The sequence below is a fragment of the Ceratosolen solmsi genome, unplaced genomic scaffold (assembly GCF_000503995.2).
Source record: "Ceratosolen solmsi marchali unplaced genomic scaffold, CerSol_1.0 scaffold10, whole genome shotgun sequence".
Lineage (NCBI taxonomy): Eukaryota > Metazoa > Arthropoda > Insecta > Hymenoptera > Agaonidae > Ceratosolen > Ceratosolen solmsi.
In genome coordinates, this window is record NW_011948412.1 from 16,454,431 (window position 1) to 16,470,516 (window position 16,086).

Consider the following 16,086-nt stretch of genomic DNA (forward strand, 5'->3'; position numbering starts at 1 on the left):
TTTTAAAAATAGTAATAATATACTATACTTATTAAATTATTTACAGAATTAGCAGAACTTAAAACTTTACAGTTCAAACATTTGTCTTCAACTACATGAAAATAATATTTATATCATTTATATTCATAAATAGATCTGATTAATTCATCTTGAAATCATTTAAAACAAATATAAATCAAATAAACTGTACTTAAAAAAATTTGAAATATTTAAATGAATATTCAAAAATTAAATATATACCTATTGTTTATAATAATCGATTGAATATTTACGATTGCAAAAAAAACCGTTCCGACCTCTCAATAATGAATAAAAATAAAATCTGGACATACGAGGAAATATCGAGGCCTCATATAAGACTTTTCCAACTTGTTGGCTTCATTCCTTTTGAGGGTAAAACATTAGAATTTATTGGCACGAAATTATTGAATGTGTTTTGGTCTCTTATGGTCCTATCTTATAAAAGCATGTTCGTTGGATATGGAATACAAATGTTAAGAAGAAAGGTATAATAATTTTTGTAGACTTTTTCCAATGTTTAATTCAAAATTGTTTGAATGCTCTTTATGATCCTATTTATTTATTTTCAATAATAAAATTTTTTCTGTTCTGAATGTTTATTATAATTTTTTATTATTATCGATTTGTTAAATAAACATATATTAGAACTTATATCATATTAAATATAAATTTATAATAATAACTTATCATTAACCTATTTATAGACTTATGTGAAATTCGACAAAACTTATATTATTTAAATGTATTGTTTAAAGCGCTTCGAAATTGATTACATCAGCGAACAGATTATTGTTGAGAATATTTGCGTTCGTTATGCTTTATTCTTTTATAAGCGTCGTAAATTTGTAGAGTTGATAAAGATGTGCAAACAACTTTGGACATACCTAACTCCAGATGAAACTACGATCATTAGGAGATACGAAAGAAAAGCTTATTATATTTGGAATATAATGATGATCAATGTATTTTCTGCAGTTACAATATATATTTTAACTGCCCATTTTATATCAATACCATCAGAAACTATGAATGGAACCCAATTAAAGACTTTACCCTTCAGGTTAGTATCTAAGTTAGCCATCCGCTCATGTTTGAAATCATATATTATTTGTTATAAAAAATTCTTACCTTCAAGTTCATAAAAAATTAGCGTCTGAAGCTCTTACAGCTATTATAACAAATATTGTTAGAATTTGTTATCGAATTATATTAATTTTAAATTAGCTTTCGTCAAATTGCCTTAATAGAAAAACCATAAAAGTTATGTGGTTATACTAATTGTCAATAAAATCAATTTTTCAAATGCAAATGTTCAATATACTGTAATCAAAAGAACAATATGTAATAACTTAACAAACTTCTTTCTATGATTGTTATATCAACTTGACTAATGTAATGTATCGGCGTTTGTATAATTGCTTCCAGAATTTTCATTTTGTATTATTTATAACATTGTTAATAAATTATTGACTTTATGTATACTTTATCAATTAATTTTATAGACTTATAAGAAAACTTTTCCCAAATTAATGCAGAAAAGAAAAAAAGTGTTATTTATTTAGGAATTTTTGGACATCATTTCTATTTATATAGAATTTACTGAAAATTATATGACTCTTCTTATAGAATTATTTTTAGTGGTTTTTAAAAATAATTTCGGAGGTTGTTGTACGATTTAATTATGTCTCGTTGAAATTATTTGTCATGTACTCGAATGAATTATAGAAATTTAACAAACGTAATTGTTTCAAAATAAATGAAGAACTTGATTAATATATTGAGAATGATTCACACTTTTTAAAGTAATAGAAACTTCACAATCTATGGGATTAATCAATAATCATTCCATTTACAATCAATATTGATACTTTGTTGACGTTCATATTATATATATATATATATTAATTAATTCAAATGACCAATAAGAATAATTAATGAGTATCTTCTAATGTTTATATAATATTGAAAACTCTAGAAGAATTAAAGGATTTCAAAATGTAGATTTTTTGCAGATATTCAGGAAGATCCATTATTCACAATAGTATATGTATATCAAGGTATTGTTACTTACAGTATAGTAGTAATTAATACAGCAGCCGAAGCCACGGGATATTATGTAATTTTACTAGCATGTGGATACTTGAGATCTGTTAGAACAAGATTAAGATCATTAGCAGAACGCCAGGATAAACTAAATTCAAATGATAAAGAAAATCAAAATAAAACAACTGAATTAATTTATAAGGATGTACTTCAATGTGCTAAGTTTCATCAGAATATAATGGTGTAAGTTATAAATTACATTTATATATTATTCAATATGAATAAAAATACTGGATTTAATATTTAGATATTGTGAGGAAATCGAACAATTTATGCGAAATATTTCCTTCGTTGGTGTATTTACAACAATTTACAACATATCAATGATTGGAATAAAAATGTTTCAGGTAATTTATAATAATATGAACTTAATAGATTTACATTTTCAATCGAGAAAACTAAACAATATACTTTTAATAGCACGATGGGCAATTTTTGAAATACATGATAATTATGATAATGAATGTATTTCAATTTTTCACATATCAGTGGAGTCCTGATGGCCTCTTAAGAGAAGTAAATATTTAAATATGCATATTACTTAATTGGAATTATACTTAATTAAAATTGTATATCTTACTAAGAGTGATGCCATTGCAAACGCAGCATACAGTACTAGTTTAAAACAAGTTGGTAATCATAAAAGTATAAATAAGATACTGCACTTCTTAATAATGAGAGCACAAAAACCAATGCAATTAACCGCTGGAGGATTTGTCAAACTTTCTATGGAGACATTTGGCGTTGTATATAATTTAAATACGTATTTTTTAAAATAATTTTCAAAAAAATTAAAATTAACAATATTTTTCAGATGATTAAAAGCGCTTTCTCATTCTTTGCTCTTCTTCGTAACGCTGATATTTAATATAAAAGGATTTCCATAGATCAAAATACTTTAATAGTACTGTATGAAATCAAATATAAAAATAATATAAATGTGTCATGTGTGTTTATTGTTTAAAATAGATATAAACGTAAATTATATAAATAATTATATACAAAATATTTAATGAAATATCAATTCATTATAAAGTTATTATTAATAATAATTTCATAATCATTATTTAGAAATAATTTTAATAATTAACAATAGAATTCAGTTTAAATTAATAAATCATGTAAAGTTATTAAATGATCAATTGTATAAGAAACAGAGGTCATTTGTTGCAGTTGCTGATCTATTGTTTACTTTTTGTTTTCACATTAAATTTGCTTAATTATTACATTTACAACATAAACAATAAATCAGGTATTGAAATACATCAATTAAGTAGTTGAATTCAGGTATTCAAACAAATATTTATATTTTTAAGAAATTGAATATGTTGAATCGATTATTTAGATTTTTCATTATTCTAAATACATCGTACCAAAATGAAAAATGACATTATTCTATTAAAGACGAGCTCCTTTATTATAGTATACTCTGTTGTTATTACAGTATTCCGACAAACTATATTTATACAAAATAAATTCTGGAACATTTTATAGTTAGTAGTAACTAATACTTAGTATACTAAGTATTTTTGCTATTTCTTTACGCTTTTTCCGTAGTGCAGTAATTAAAAGTGCATAATCGGTCCATCTATCATCAAAAGTCAAATCACGTTGATCCAGTATGTGTTGTACTTGTTTCGATGTACCCCATATGACACTTTCGAATAAAGTTAATTGTTTTGAGGTGTTAGAGGTCATTTCTTAATTAGTTGCTTAAAGGTTGATTCGAGCATTAACAAAGAAAGAATATCTCTATGAAAGTATAAATACAAAAGATATACATATTCTTTTTAAATGACGGCAATTATAAAAAATTTTGCTCAAAATATTCATATATTATAAAATAATTGTTGTCAGTATGGATGATAATTCTGAAAGGATAAATCACGTATTTAATTTTCAAATATTCATAATTTATTTTAGAATTAGCTTCGATGCCCAATTTAAAGAATCGAAACATCAATCAGCATTTTGTCTGACTAACCTGAATAACCTTTACATTACTGAAAGTCGGCTAATGATGTATAGATTTAACTCTTAAATATTAATATAATTTTAAAATATAATAGAATCAGAGTGTACGTTCGTATAAATGTCCATTTATATACATCGGTGCAACGAATTATCAATCGCTTAAGAAATGGTAATATTTATTAACAACTTCTAATAATAAAGGCAGAGATAATAGACCGAGTAGATAGGGCATCCATTTGTGGCATGCGCACTTAATGTATTAGTTTATTGACTCCTCATGCAAATACGCGCATTTCGGTCTAAACAAACGGTTAAAAGCTAATGGAATTGCACATTACTTTTCGAGACAAAACTTAATTTTAATGTCATCTTATTCACTAAAATAGTTAAAAGGTTAAATTCCAGTTCAAGTTAATTGAATCTATTTTAATAATTACATTCTAAAAATATTGTAATCGAAATCTGTTGATGTACTATGTTTGTAATACACTTACAGAAGAAGTTTTCTATTCCCTTTTTCCATTAATTATCAATTTACTCATTGTTTAACATTTATATTGTAAATATTATTATATTATAAATATTTACTTTACGATTTTTTATTGATATTATTAAAAATATGTTGTTTGAATATTTATTGGCGCATTTATTAACTCAATTTAGAAGGTATCTATCAGTGCACTTTTCGATGCATGTGCAGTGCCATAGATGAAATTTTATTCGATGGAATGATAGTATATAAAAATGAAGGAAAAGTCGTGGAACGTTCCGATTTAGATATAATTTGCTTTTATTAATGTTGGATTTATAGCAGAAATAACAATATAGAAAACTATGAATAATAATCATTTAATAATAAATAATAATATTAAATATAGTGGAATTTGACTGACAGGTATATATTACTAGATGAGTATAACCAGTAAATGTATTTAAATTTATGAATATAATTTTCCATGAATTAATTATCGATAAAGCTTCTATCGTATAGTTCGAATTTAAGTTACATTATTTTATACAATGTCTGTATGTGGGTAATTATTTTATTTAAATTTGTTAAATTATAATTTTAGAGCTGTTTATTTTATTTATTACTTATTTTTTTGTACTTGTACAGCATAATCCTTTTTATAAAAAAATATATTATATTTTTTTTCTCTAATAAAATAAAAATATTATTATTTCTTACTATTTATAGGATTAATGAATTGCAGATCATTCTATCAAAGCTTTTTATTTGTTCATTTTATTTTATAAAAAAAGCCGTAAGTATAGCCGTAACGAGGAAAAAATAGTGATACAACGTCGACGCATCTTTCTCTTAAACCTATGTTTTATACTTCTTTTATATATCTTTTATACTCTTAATCAGAATCTGAAATAATTGTTGATATTATTTATTGGGGCTATTAATCAGTTTAATTAAAATGAAGCTATTGTCAAGTGATGTTATCATTATCGATGTAAAGTATTATAACACAATTATATCTCATAGACATTAGGAAAAAGGTCCAATAATTATTATATGTTACATTGAATCTACTTAATTAGACGAACCTCCAGTCAGCTTTTTTCTGTTATCAGATTATTCTATTCACAAAAACCAATAAGTACCATTTAATCCGAGTAGTAGATTCACCGAGGAAGATTGAAGGAAGACGAATGTATTAAATGAAATCATTATTAAAGGGAAGCTCTTCATAATATTAAATGTATGCAATTAAAATCAACATAGGTATTAAAACTTAATTCAATATCAATCAGCCAGCGCTATCAACAGAAAAACTCTGCCATGAAAACAATGGTCAATAAGAGATCGATAAATTAAATATTAAATAAAGAAATCATCAAATCCTCCATAGTCTTTGAATTTTTCTTGCATTTTTGGCACAGAAAAGGATCGAAGTATAAATTTGAGATAATATTTCAAATACTATCTACTTATATAATAATATATTTGAAGTTGTAAAATAAAAAATAATTTTTATTTTTCAATTTGTATCAATATAAAAATCTTTTAAAATAATAATGTTTAAAAAACAATTTATGAAGAAAAATAAATACATAATTTTTTAATACTTTTCTAAATATCTTGTATCATCTATAATACATATATTTATAATTGGACATTAAATAGAATTTTAATAAGAAATAATTCAATTATTACACAGAAATATATCATTTCTAAAATGAATTCAATATTAATGCTAAAGTACGTAAAGCTATCTAGTAGTAAATCATAAAATAAAAATAAAAATGTTTTCATTATACAATAAAAGAAAATCAAATAAAATAAGGATTTTATATTATAATATATACGACTCTTCGTAATATATGAATATAAAAACACAAGCTTTTAATTTTAGAATTCCATCGTTTATTTTCATTACGCTTCGATAAAATAACTTCGATAAAATAATAAATATTTCAAATTATTTTGAAATCTTTTTATGTAAACTAAAGACATGTAATGTTATATTTTCATATTATGAATAACGTGAAAACAAATACACTTTAAACACATAGATTAATGGTTATACTTAAATCCAAATAACTTATGCAAATTTGTTAAAAATGTTATACAAAGCAACTAGTGAAACAAAGCGCATATTATTCTTACATTTATAATTAACATTAAAGAAATACGGTTTAGTAACAAATAATTGCGAATAAAGTATTTATTAGAAAATTCAGAATTATTGTGTTTTAAAAAATACAAAATTAATTATGATATATTGTATTGTATTTATTGTATGTGATCTATTAATTATGTAAAATATATAAAATATATAAAATAGTTGTGACATAAAAATATATCTGTGAGTGGTAAGAATCATACTAACAAAAAATATGACTAATGCAATACGCATACTCCATTATTAAAAGGATAATGAAAAATTAGAACTCGTATGATAAGATTATGCGATACTTATACACCTTTACAACATTACTAACGAATATTTCCGATTGCAAGACATAATAAAACCGAAGCTAAACTTACTTGTGATCATAAACTTTAAAACACAAAATCGTTATATAAATTTACACCAAATTTTGCAATACCTCATAATACTTTATATTTTTATCTCAATTTGTTACTTACTTGATGTCAATAATGAAATATTTATATCTAATAACTATGCGATGATGAATTTCATTTATTAACATAATATTATACTATACTACAAATTTACGTTGCATATTGAATAAAGTTTGGAACCTTGAAAGCAGAATTAAAATAAATATAAAATATCTTTTACATTTAATTATAAAGAAAATTAAAAATATAAGATTTCTCGAGCGACGGATTTACACTAAAGAACATCGGTGTAGAGGAGTGTAATGCCGTAATAAATAGCTGATAAATAAGTAACAAAAAATATCGGAGTAAAGTGTAGATGAATCATTACGAAGGCTATACATTCATCACATATTAAAGGACAAAGTAGCATCGTACATAGGAAGATCTGATAATCTCACGGTATTTGAATTTTATTTATAGTAACTAGAATACATAATAATACCAATTCAACTAATTGATTGAAATTTACTCTAATGACATTATTCTTTTTTAAATAGCCCCTTGCTTTGCTTTTCATTTCAAAATCGGTTAGAGGACTCACTTTATATTTGTCAATGTATAGAATAGCGAGCAGATAAGTTTTATACATTAAATTTATAAATCTTATGTTTTATTTAAAAAACATTTAGATTCAATAATTTTGACTGCTAAATCAGCAACTGAATTTAGGATTTCGTGTAAGCTTAGTGACTTTGACTGCTACAAAACCTGCCAAACAAAATCCAATGGTTCGTAAATATTTGATTAATATTTAAATTTTACTATAAATATATATATATATATATATATATATAATTAATGTAAAAATTGATAAGCATTTCATCACATTATAAATAATAGTAAAGGAATTCGTAATATACTATTATAAATAATTTTCGTATTCAGAATTTAGAATTTTCCGTAAATACCATTTTAGATATATTTAAATTTTTATATTGTATCGACATGAATTGTTACTCTCAAAAAAATTTCAATAGTATTTTGCTATTATTACAAATATATTTTTGTTGATGATTTTTTATCTTACATTATAAAGAATGTTATGGACAAATGTAGACAAATAAGGATTTTAAATTTGGATTTTATTATTTCTAATTAAATGTTCATAGTTTTTAATGTTACTTTAATATTAACAAATTTTTTTCCTCTTAATCTTTCTACAAATGAAAGATTTTCTTCATAATTTTTTGCCATGTAATTGAAATAATTTAATATCTAAGATACAACTAGAAAACAACAAATAACTGTATCGTGCAAGTCTTTAAAACTCTGCAAGTATTGTTTATCATTATTAAATTATTATTGTTAATTTCAAAATTACTTCGCATCTGATTCAATGATTTCATTATTGATTTTCGAATCAAGGTATTATTTTTTATATAATTAGATATTCATAATAATATTGTCATATATTTTATCATTTTTTTTTTTACTAGCAATTCTTCCTTTAGTTATTTTACTTTTTATTTAAATCTATTTTTATATCTCATCTTATAAGATCGTATTTGTGTATTCATTTTGTTCAATTATTTATCTCGGTTTAGAGATAAAAAAAAATTTGCTTCTTTTTTTCTATATATATATATCGGTATTGCTTAAATATGTATGTACATTCTATTAATAAAAAATCTGTACATACATTGTATACTTTATTGACAAATTTTATATCCCCTCGCATACACGGGCGCGCGTAATTTATTAAAAGTTAAAATTAATTTTAAAAATAGTAATAATATACTATACTTATTAAATTATTTACAGAATTAGCAGAACTTAAAACTTTACAGTTCAAACATTTGTCTTCAACTACATGAAAATAATATTTATATCATTTATATTCATAAATAGATCTGATTAATTCATCTTGAAATCATTTAAAACAAATATAAATCAAATAAACTGTACTTAAAAAAATTTGAAATATTTAAATGAATATTCAAAAATTAAATATATACCTATTGTTTATAATAATCGATTGAATATTTACGATTGCAAAAAAAACCGTTCCGACCTCTCAATAATGAATAAAAATAAAATCTGGACATACGAGGAAATATCGAGGCCTCATATAAGACTTTTCCAACTTGTTGGCTTCATTCCTTTTGAGGGTAAAACATTAGAATTTATTGGCACGAAATTATTGAATGTGTTTTGGTCTCTTATGGTCCTATCTTATAAAAGCATGTTCGTTGGATATGGAATACAAATGTTAAGAAGAAAGGTATAATAATTTTTGTAGACTTTTTCCAATGTTTAATTCAAAATTGTTTGAATGCTCTTTATGATCCTATTTATTTATTTTCAATAATAAAATTTTTTCTGTTCTGAATGTTTATTATAATTTTTTATTATTATCGATTTGTTAAATAAACATATATTAGAACTTATATCATATTAAATATAAATTTATAATAATAACTTATCATTAACCTATTTATAGACTTATGTGAAATTCGACAAAACTTATATTATTTAAATGTATTGTTTAAAGCGCTTCGAAATTGATTACATCAGCGAACAGATTATTGTTGAGAATATTTGCGTTCGTTATGCTTTATTCTTTTATAAGCGTCGTAAATTTGTAGAGTTGATAAAGATGTGCAAACAACTTTGGACATACGTAACTCCAGATGAAACTACCATCATTAGGAGATACGAAAGAAAGGCTTACTACTTTTGGAATATCATCATGATCAATGTATTTTTTGTAGTTACAATATTTATTTTAACTGCCCATTTTATATCAATACCATCAGAAACTGTGAATGGAACCCAATTAAGAACTTTACCATTCAGGTTAGTATCTAAGTTAGCCACCCGCTCATGTTTGAAATCATATATTATTTGTTATGAACAAAATTACCGTCAAACGTAATAAAAAAGGTCAGTTTGGTTAACGAACTATATCAATAATTTATTAAAGAAGTATATTAATTTGATTGAACTGATTTAGGCTTCTGCAAATTGGCTTAATATAATAAATCACAAATATCAGTCTCGTTGGCATAGTAATGCTCAAGAAAATTAATTTTTATAGTTAGTAACATTTGACAATTTGTATTCAAAATTACATCATATATCTTTAGATCTTATGCTTATAATTGTTAATTTAACTCAATATAATAAAATTCATTGGATCAATATATTGTCTCTGCGCATGTATAATTGCAGTATAGAAATTTAACAAACGTAATTGTTTCAAAATAAATGAAGAACTTGTTTAATATATTGAGAATGATTCACACTTTTTAAAGTAATAGAGCCTTCATAATCTATGGGATTAATCAATAATCACTCCATTTACAATCAATATTGATACTTTGTCGACGTTGATATTATATATATATATATATAGTAATTAATTCAAATAACCAAAATAAGAATTTAATTAATATATCCTAATGATTATGTAATCTTGAAAATTGTAAACGAATTAAATGATTTCAAAATACAGATATTTTGCAGATATTCAGGAAGAACCATTATTCACAATAGTATATGTATTTCAAGGTATTGTTACTTACAGTATAGTAGTAATTAATACAGCAGCCGAAGCCACGGGATATTATGTAATTTTACTAGCATGTGGATACTTGAGATCTGTTAGAACAAGATTAAGATCATTAGCAGAACGCCAGGATAAACTAAATTCAAATGATAAAGAAAATCAAAATAAAACAACTGAATTAATTTATAAGGATGTACTTCAATGTGCTAAGTTTCATCAGAATATAATGGTGTAAGTTATAAATTACATTTATATATTATTCAATATGAATAAAAATACTGGATTTAATATTTAGATATTGTGAGGAAATCGAACAATTTATGCGAATTATTTCCTTCGTTGGAGTATTTACAACAATTTACAACATATCTATGATTGGAATAAAAATGTTTCAGGTAATTTATAATAATAGGAACTTAATAGATTTACATTTTCAATCGAGAAAACTAAACAATATACTTTGAATAGCACGATGAACAATTTTTTAAGTATATGATACTTATGACATTGAATGTATTTCAATTTTTCACATATCAGTGGAGTCCTGATGGCCTCTTAAGAGAAGTAAATATTTAAATATGCATATTACTTAATTGGAATTATACTTAATTAAAATTGTATATCTTACTAAGAGTGATGCCATTGCAAACGCAGCATACAGTACTAGTTTAAAACAAGTTGGTAATCATAAAAGTATAAATAAGATACTGCACTTCTTAATAATGAGAGCACAAAAACCAATGCAATTAACCGCTGGAGGATTTGTCAAACTTTCTATGGAGACATTTGGCGTTGTATATAATTTAAATACGTATTTTTTAAAATAATTTTCAAAAAAATTAAAATTAACAATATTTTTCAGATGATTAAAAGCGCTTTCTCATTCTTTGCTCTTCTTCGTAACGCTGATATTTAATATAAAAGGATTTCCATAGATCAAAATACTTTAATAGTACTGTATGAAATCAAATATAAAAATAATATAAATGTGTCATGTGTGTTTATTGTTTAAAATAGATATAAACGTAAATTATATAAATAATTATATACAAAATATTTAATGAAATATCAATTCATTATAAAGTTATTATTAATAATAATTTCATAATCATTATTTAGAAATAATTTTAATAATTAACAATAGAATTCAGTTTAAATTAATAAATCATGTAAAGTTATTAAATGATCAATTGTATAAGAAACAGAGGTCATTTGTTGCAGTTGCTGATCTATTGTTTACTTTTTGTTTTCACATTAAATTTGCTTAATTATTACATTTACAACATAAACAATAAATCAGGTATTGAAATACATCAATTAAGTAGTTGAATTCAGGTATTCAAACAAATATTTATATTTTTAAGAAATTGAATATGTTGAATCGATTATTTAGATTTTTCATTATTCTAAATACATCGTACCAAAATGAAAAATGACATTATTCTATTAAAGACGAGCTCCTTTATTATAGTATACTCTGTTGTTATTACAGTATTCCGACAAACTATATTTATTCAAAATAAATTCTGGAACATTTTAAATGATTATAACACAATGACGAATCTGGGGTCTGCAGCTCATTGAATAATGCAGTTGTATATTTAAATATTTAATCATTTAAGAACATTAATCATCGTGACATATTATTTAATCATATAGGGTTCTCCATTTTTGATATCAAAGGCTACGAAAATTTGAAAAAAAAATGCTATAGATGTTCAATAATTCAAATTTCGAAAATTTTATTTTTTTATTTTTTTTTGTCAGACATTATTAAAGCTTTTGCTTTAATTACATTACTTAAATCCTTATTATTTAAATATTGAAATATCAAATTGAAACAAGGCTCTGGAAGTCTGAAACCTAATATAAATTCTAATGAATTTTTCGTATTTATTAACAATATTTTCTGTTTTAAGCCTTTTTGATATTGTGACTTTAATAAATTACCATAAATATTAAAATTCTTTTCAAAATCATCTGAATTTAAAATATTTTGAAACAATTTATGACCAGCATATAATTCCATTTGAGTAGAATTTTTAAATATGATATCGTATAGTGAGCAATAATTATTAATTTTTAGACTTTTCATTTTCTCAATTTCTTCTTTACATTGGACTAGGAAATCATCTTTTGGATCAGGGTGATTTCTTCCATATAACTTTAAGTAGTCGCTATTTGTCTTTTTGGTAATGTGCAATCCAGCCATTCGCAACATATTTATATAATCCATAAACATGTTATCTATGTCAACAGAATCAGTATTATTTATTGCAAAATTTAATGCAGTTTCTCCATGGATGTCTGAAATATTTATATCAGCAAAATGTTGCAAAAAACACCAAGTAGCTTCTGTATTACGATATAAAGCAGCTAAATGCAATGGTGTTTTTCCATTAATATCTTGAGCATTGATATCGCAACCATATTTTAAAAATTTTTTAATCATTTGATCATAAGAATCTACAAACTCTGATTTCTTTGAACTTTCAGGATTTAGAAGAGCCATAATATGAAGAACGTTTGTTCTATTATTTTCTACAGCAGTTACATCTGCTCCATTATCCAGAAGCAAATTTATAGTTTTGACATTTCGATTTGATGTAGCAAAATGAAGTGGTGTACATTCTTGTAAAGTTTCAATAGCATTAACATCTGCATTATACTTTAAGAAAATTTTTATGAGATCTACATGTCCATTTTCAGCAGCCAGATGTAGTGGTGATAAGCCACTTTTACTTCTAGCATTAACATCGACTCCCCTGTTTAAAATTAATTCTGATACTTCTTCCTTTTGGTTATCGTCAACTTCCATATTAGTATTCGCTATTAGATGCAATATTGTTTCATCCATATGATTGCGAGCAGTTAAGTCAACATTGAAGTCAAGAAAAATATTTAAAATTTTTTTACGTTTCATATAAAATTGCTGTATGACGTTTTTAAATATATCATCACTTTTCACTTTATTTGTACGAATTTCAAAATCATTTTTAAACAAATAAAATAAAGGTGTTTCATTGCATATATTTTTTGCATTTACATCACTTTTATAAGTCAAAAGCATTTGAATTATTTGAATTTGGTCAATTTGGCTAATAATTTCAGATATCCTATCGCGTAAAAGAAGTTTATTTGTTTTGAGATCATCCTCTAACAAATAAATATCTTCTAATAATTTTGAAATTTTATTTTGGTTTTGTAGACACGCCAAATGTAAAGGTGTTTCGCCTTGTAAGTTTCGTATATTTACATCTGCTCCATTGCGTAGAAGTAATTCAATCACAGATATTTGCATCTTATTGCTTAGAGAGAAATCTAAAAATAATATAGTTATTATATATTGCGAACTGAGCATATTAATATTTTATTTATTCATTAATTTCACAAGTTCCATTACCTGAAAGCAGACAAAAATAAAAAATAAATTATTGATTGATGCTATTCATAATAAATTCATAATGTCAGGTTTAATAAATATTTAGAATGTTGAAAATCCTCTAAGTTATTAACAATTCAATATTAAATATTAATAGTAAAGAAATATTTCAAAACATTTTTAAATATTCTGATTGTAATTTACCATTAACTGCGAAGTGCAATGGAGTGTATCTGGGCCATAAGGCTGAATATGAGAGGGTAGCTTGATTAATTTCAACATCATATTTTAAAAAGTTTTCGACTGCTTTCAAATGATTTTTCATACAAGCAATATGAAAATGTGTAAGTCCATTCTCATCAATGGGATTACTATTTTTATGATTGTCTGAAGATAAAATGAAATCTATAATTATATCATCATGCATCCTTAATGCTAAATGAAGAGGAGTCAGTCCTTCTGCATTCTTAATAGTAACGTCTGCATTATACTTTAAAAGTAATTTGAGTACGTTTAAGTTGTGATAATAAACTGCAAAATGTAAAGGTGTATAACCAGGCCATTGTTTTGCTAGAAAATTAACACGACCATTCATATCAATTCCATGATTTAAAAAATTTTCAACTACTTTTACATTATTTCGAATACATGAGATATGAAAATGAGAAAATTCATCCGTATCCGTGCTATTAATAACTCCAATATTACTCGAAGACAAAATTAAATCAACCATTTCATAATTTTTCCGTTTCATAGCAAGGCAGAGTGGTGTCTCTCCATTTTGATCCACGACATTAATCGATGCTTCTTTGCTTAATAAAATATTAGCAATTTCATTATCACCCATTTTTACTGCATAATGAAGAGGTGTATCAGCGGTATCAGTTCTTGGTACTTTTTGTATTCTGCAACCTTTCTTTAGAAGTATTTTTGCTATTTCTTTACGCTTTTTCCGTAGTGCAGTAATTAAAAGTGCATAATCGGTCCATCTATCATCAAAAGTCAAATCACGTTGATCCAGTATGTGTTGTACTTGTTTCGATGTACCCCATATGACACTTTCGAATAAAGTTAATTGTTTTGAGGTGTTAGAGGTCATTTCTTAATTAGTTGCTTAAAGGTTGATTCGAGCATTAACAAAGAAAGAATATCTCTATGAAAGTATAAATACAAAAGATATACATATTCTTTTTAAATGACGGCAATTATAAAAAATTTTGCTCAAAATATTCATATATTATAAAATAATTGTTGTCAGTATGGATGATAATTCTGAAAGGATAAATCACGTATTTAATTTTCAAATATTCATAATTTATTTTAGAATTAGCTTCGATGCCCAATTTAAAGAATCGAAACATCAATCAGCATTTTGTCTGACTAACCTGAATAACCTTTACATTACTGAAAGTCGGCTAATGATGTATAGATTTAACTCTTAAATATTAATATAATTTTAAAATATAATAGAATCAGAGTGTACGTTCGTATAAATGTCCATTTATATACATCGGTGCAACGAATTATCAATCGCTTAAGAAATGGTAATATTTATTAACAACTTCTAATAATAAAGGCAGAGATAATAGACCGAGTAGATAGGGCATCCATTTGTGGCATGCGCACTTAATGTATTAGTTTATTGACTCCTCATGCAAATACGCGCATTTCGGTCTAAACAAACGGTTAAAAGCTAATGGAATTGCACATTACTTTTCGAGACAAAACTTAATTTTAATGTCATCTTATTCACTAAAATAGTTAAAAAGTTAAATTCCAGTTCAAGTTAATTGAATCTATTTTAATAATTACATTCTAAAAATAGTAAATTTTTTTATTAGTTTATTTAGTAGTTTTTTTTAGTAGTTTTATTTATTTATTAGTTTTTATTAGTTTATGTAGTATGAATGTATCAATCGTTTAAAAACTACAATATTTAATAAACAATTTAGGAAGATCATTATAAATACAGAATTTTAAAATATTTTTCTAAGTATCTCATATATATTGAAAATA

General features: G+C 24.4%; 3 protein-coding genes across 3 annotated transcripts; 2 read left to right on the forward strand and 1 right to left on the reverse strand.

Moving 5' to 3' along the window:
- Window positions 1–305: 305 nt before the first annotated feature.
- Window positions 306–3,029, forward strand: LOC105365380 (odorant receptor Or2-like). Its single transcript, XM_011503526.1, has 7 exons — window positions 306–506; window positions 855–1,081; window positions 2,023–2,307; window positions 2,372–2,471; window positions 2,545–2,640; window positions 2,709–2,870; window positions 2,939–3,029. Exons 1-7 carry the CDS (start codon window positions 306–308, stop codon window positions 2,990–2,992), a joined length of 1,125 nt encoding a protein of 374 aa, XP_011501828.1. The 3' UTR covers window positions 2,993–3,029.
- A 6,171-nt stretch (window positions 3,030–9,200) lies between these two features.
- Window positions 9,201–11,641, forward strand: LOC105365391 (odorant receptor Or2-like). The gene is made up of 7 exons (XM_011503537.1): window positions 9,201–9,288; window positions 9,937–9,976; window positions 10,635–10,919; window positions 10,984–11,083; window positions 11,178–11,252; window positions 11,321–11,482; window positions 11,551–11,641. The coding sequence occupies exons 1-7, from the start codon at window positions 9,201–9,203 to the stop codon at window positions 11,602–11,604; spliced, it is 804 nt and encodes a 267-aa protein (XP_011501839.1). The 3' UTR covers window positions 11,605–11,641.
- An 809-nt stretch (window positions 11,642–12,450) lies between these two features.
- Window positions 12,451–15,682, reverse strand: LOC105360926 (ankyrin-1-like; the record flags this gene model as incomplete). The annotated part of the gene is made up of 3 exons (XM_011497954.1): window positions 15,456–15,682; window positions 14,275–15,342; window positions 12,451–14,009 (listed from the first exon to the last, which is right to left on the reverse strand). Coding segments are annotated over exons 2-3 (2,454 nt in total), but the record flags the coding sequence as incomplete, so codon positions are not given.
- Window positions 15,683–16,086: the final 404 nt, after the last annotated feature.

Excerpts from the sequence above, each read along its gene's own strand:
- LOC105365380 (XM_011503526.1), top strand. The coding sequence starts at position 306 with ATGAATAAAAATAAAATCTGGACATACGAGGAAATATCGAGGCCTCAT. Across the intron at positions 1,082-2,022 it reads TTAAAGACTTTACCCTTCAG|ATTTTTTGCAGATATTCAGG; the intron begins GTTAGTATCTAA and ends TTCAAAATGTAG. Across the intron at positions 2,641-2,708 it reads CTGATGGCCTCTTAAGAGAA|AGTGATGCCATTGCAAACGC; the intron begins GTAAATATTTAA and ends TATCTTACTAAG.
- LOC105365391 (XM_011503537.1), top strand. The coding sequence starts at position 9,201 with ATGAATAAAAATAAAATCTGGACATACGAGGAAATATCGAGGCCTCAT. Across the intron at positions 10,920-10,983 it reads TTTCATCAGAATATAATGGT|ATATTGTGAGGAAATCGAAC; the intron begins GTAAGTTATAAA and ends TTTAATATTTAG. Across the intron at positions 11,084-11,177 it reads TTGGAATAAAAATGTTTCAG|TATATGATACTTATGACATT; the intron begins GTAATTTATAAT and ends CAATTTTTTAAG.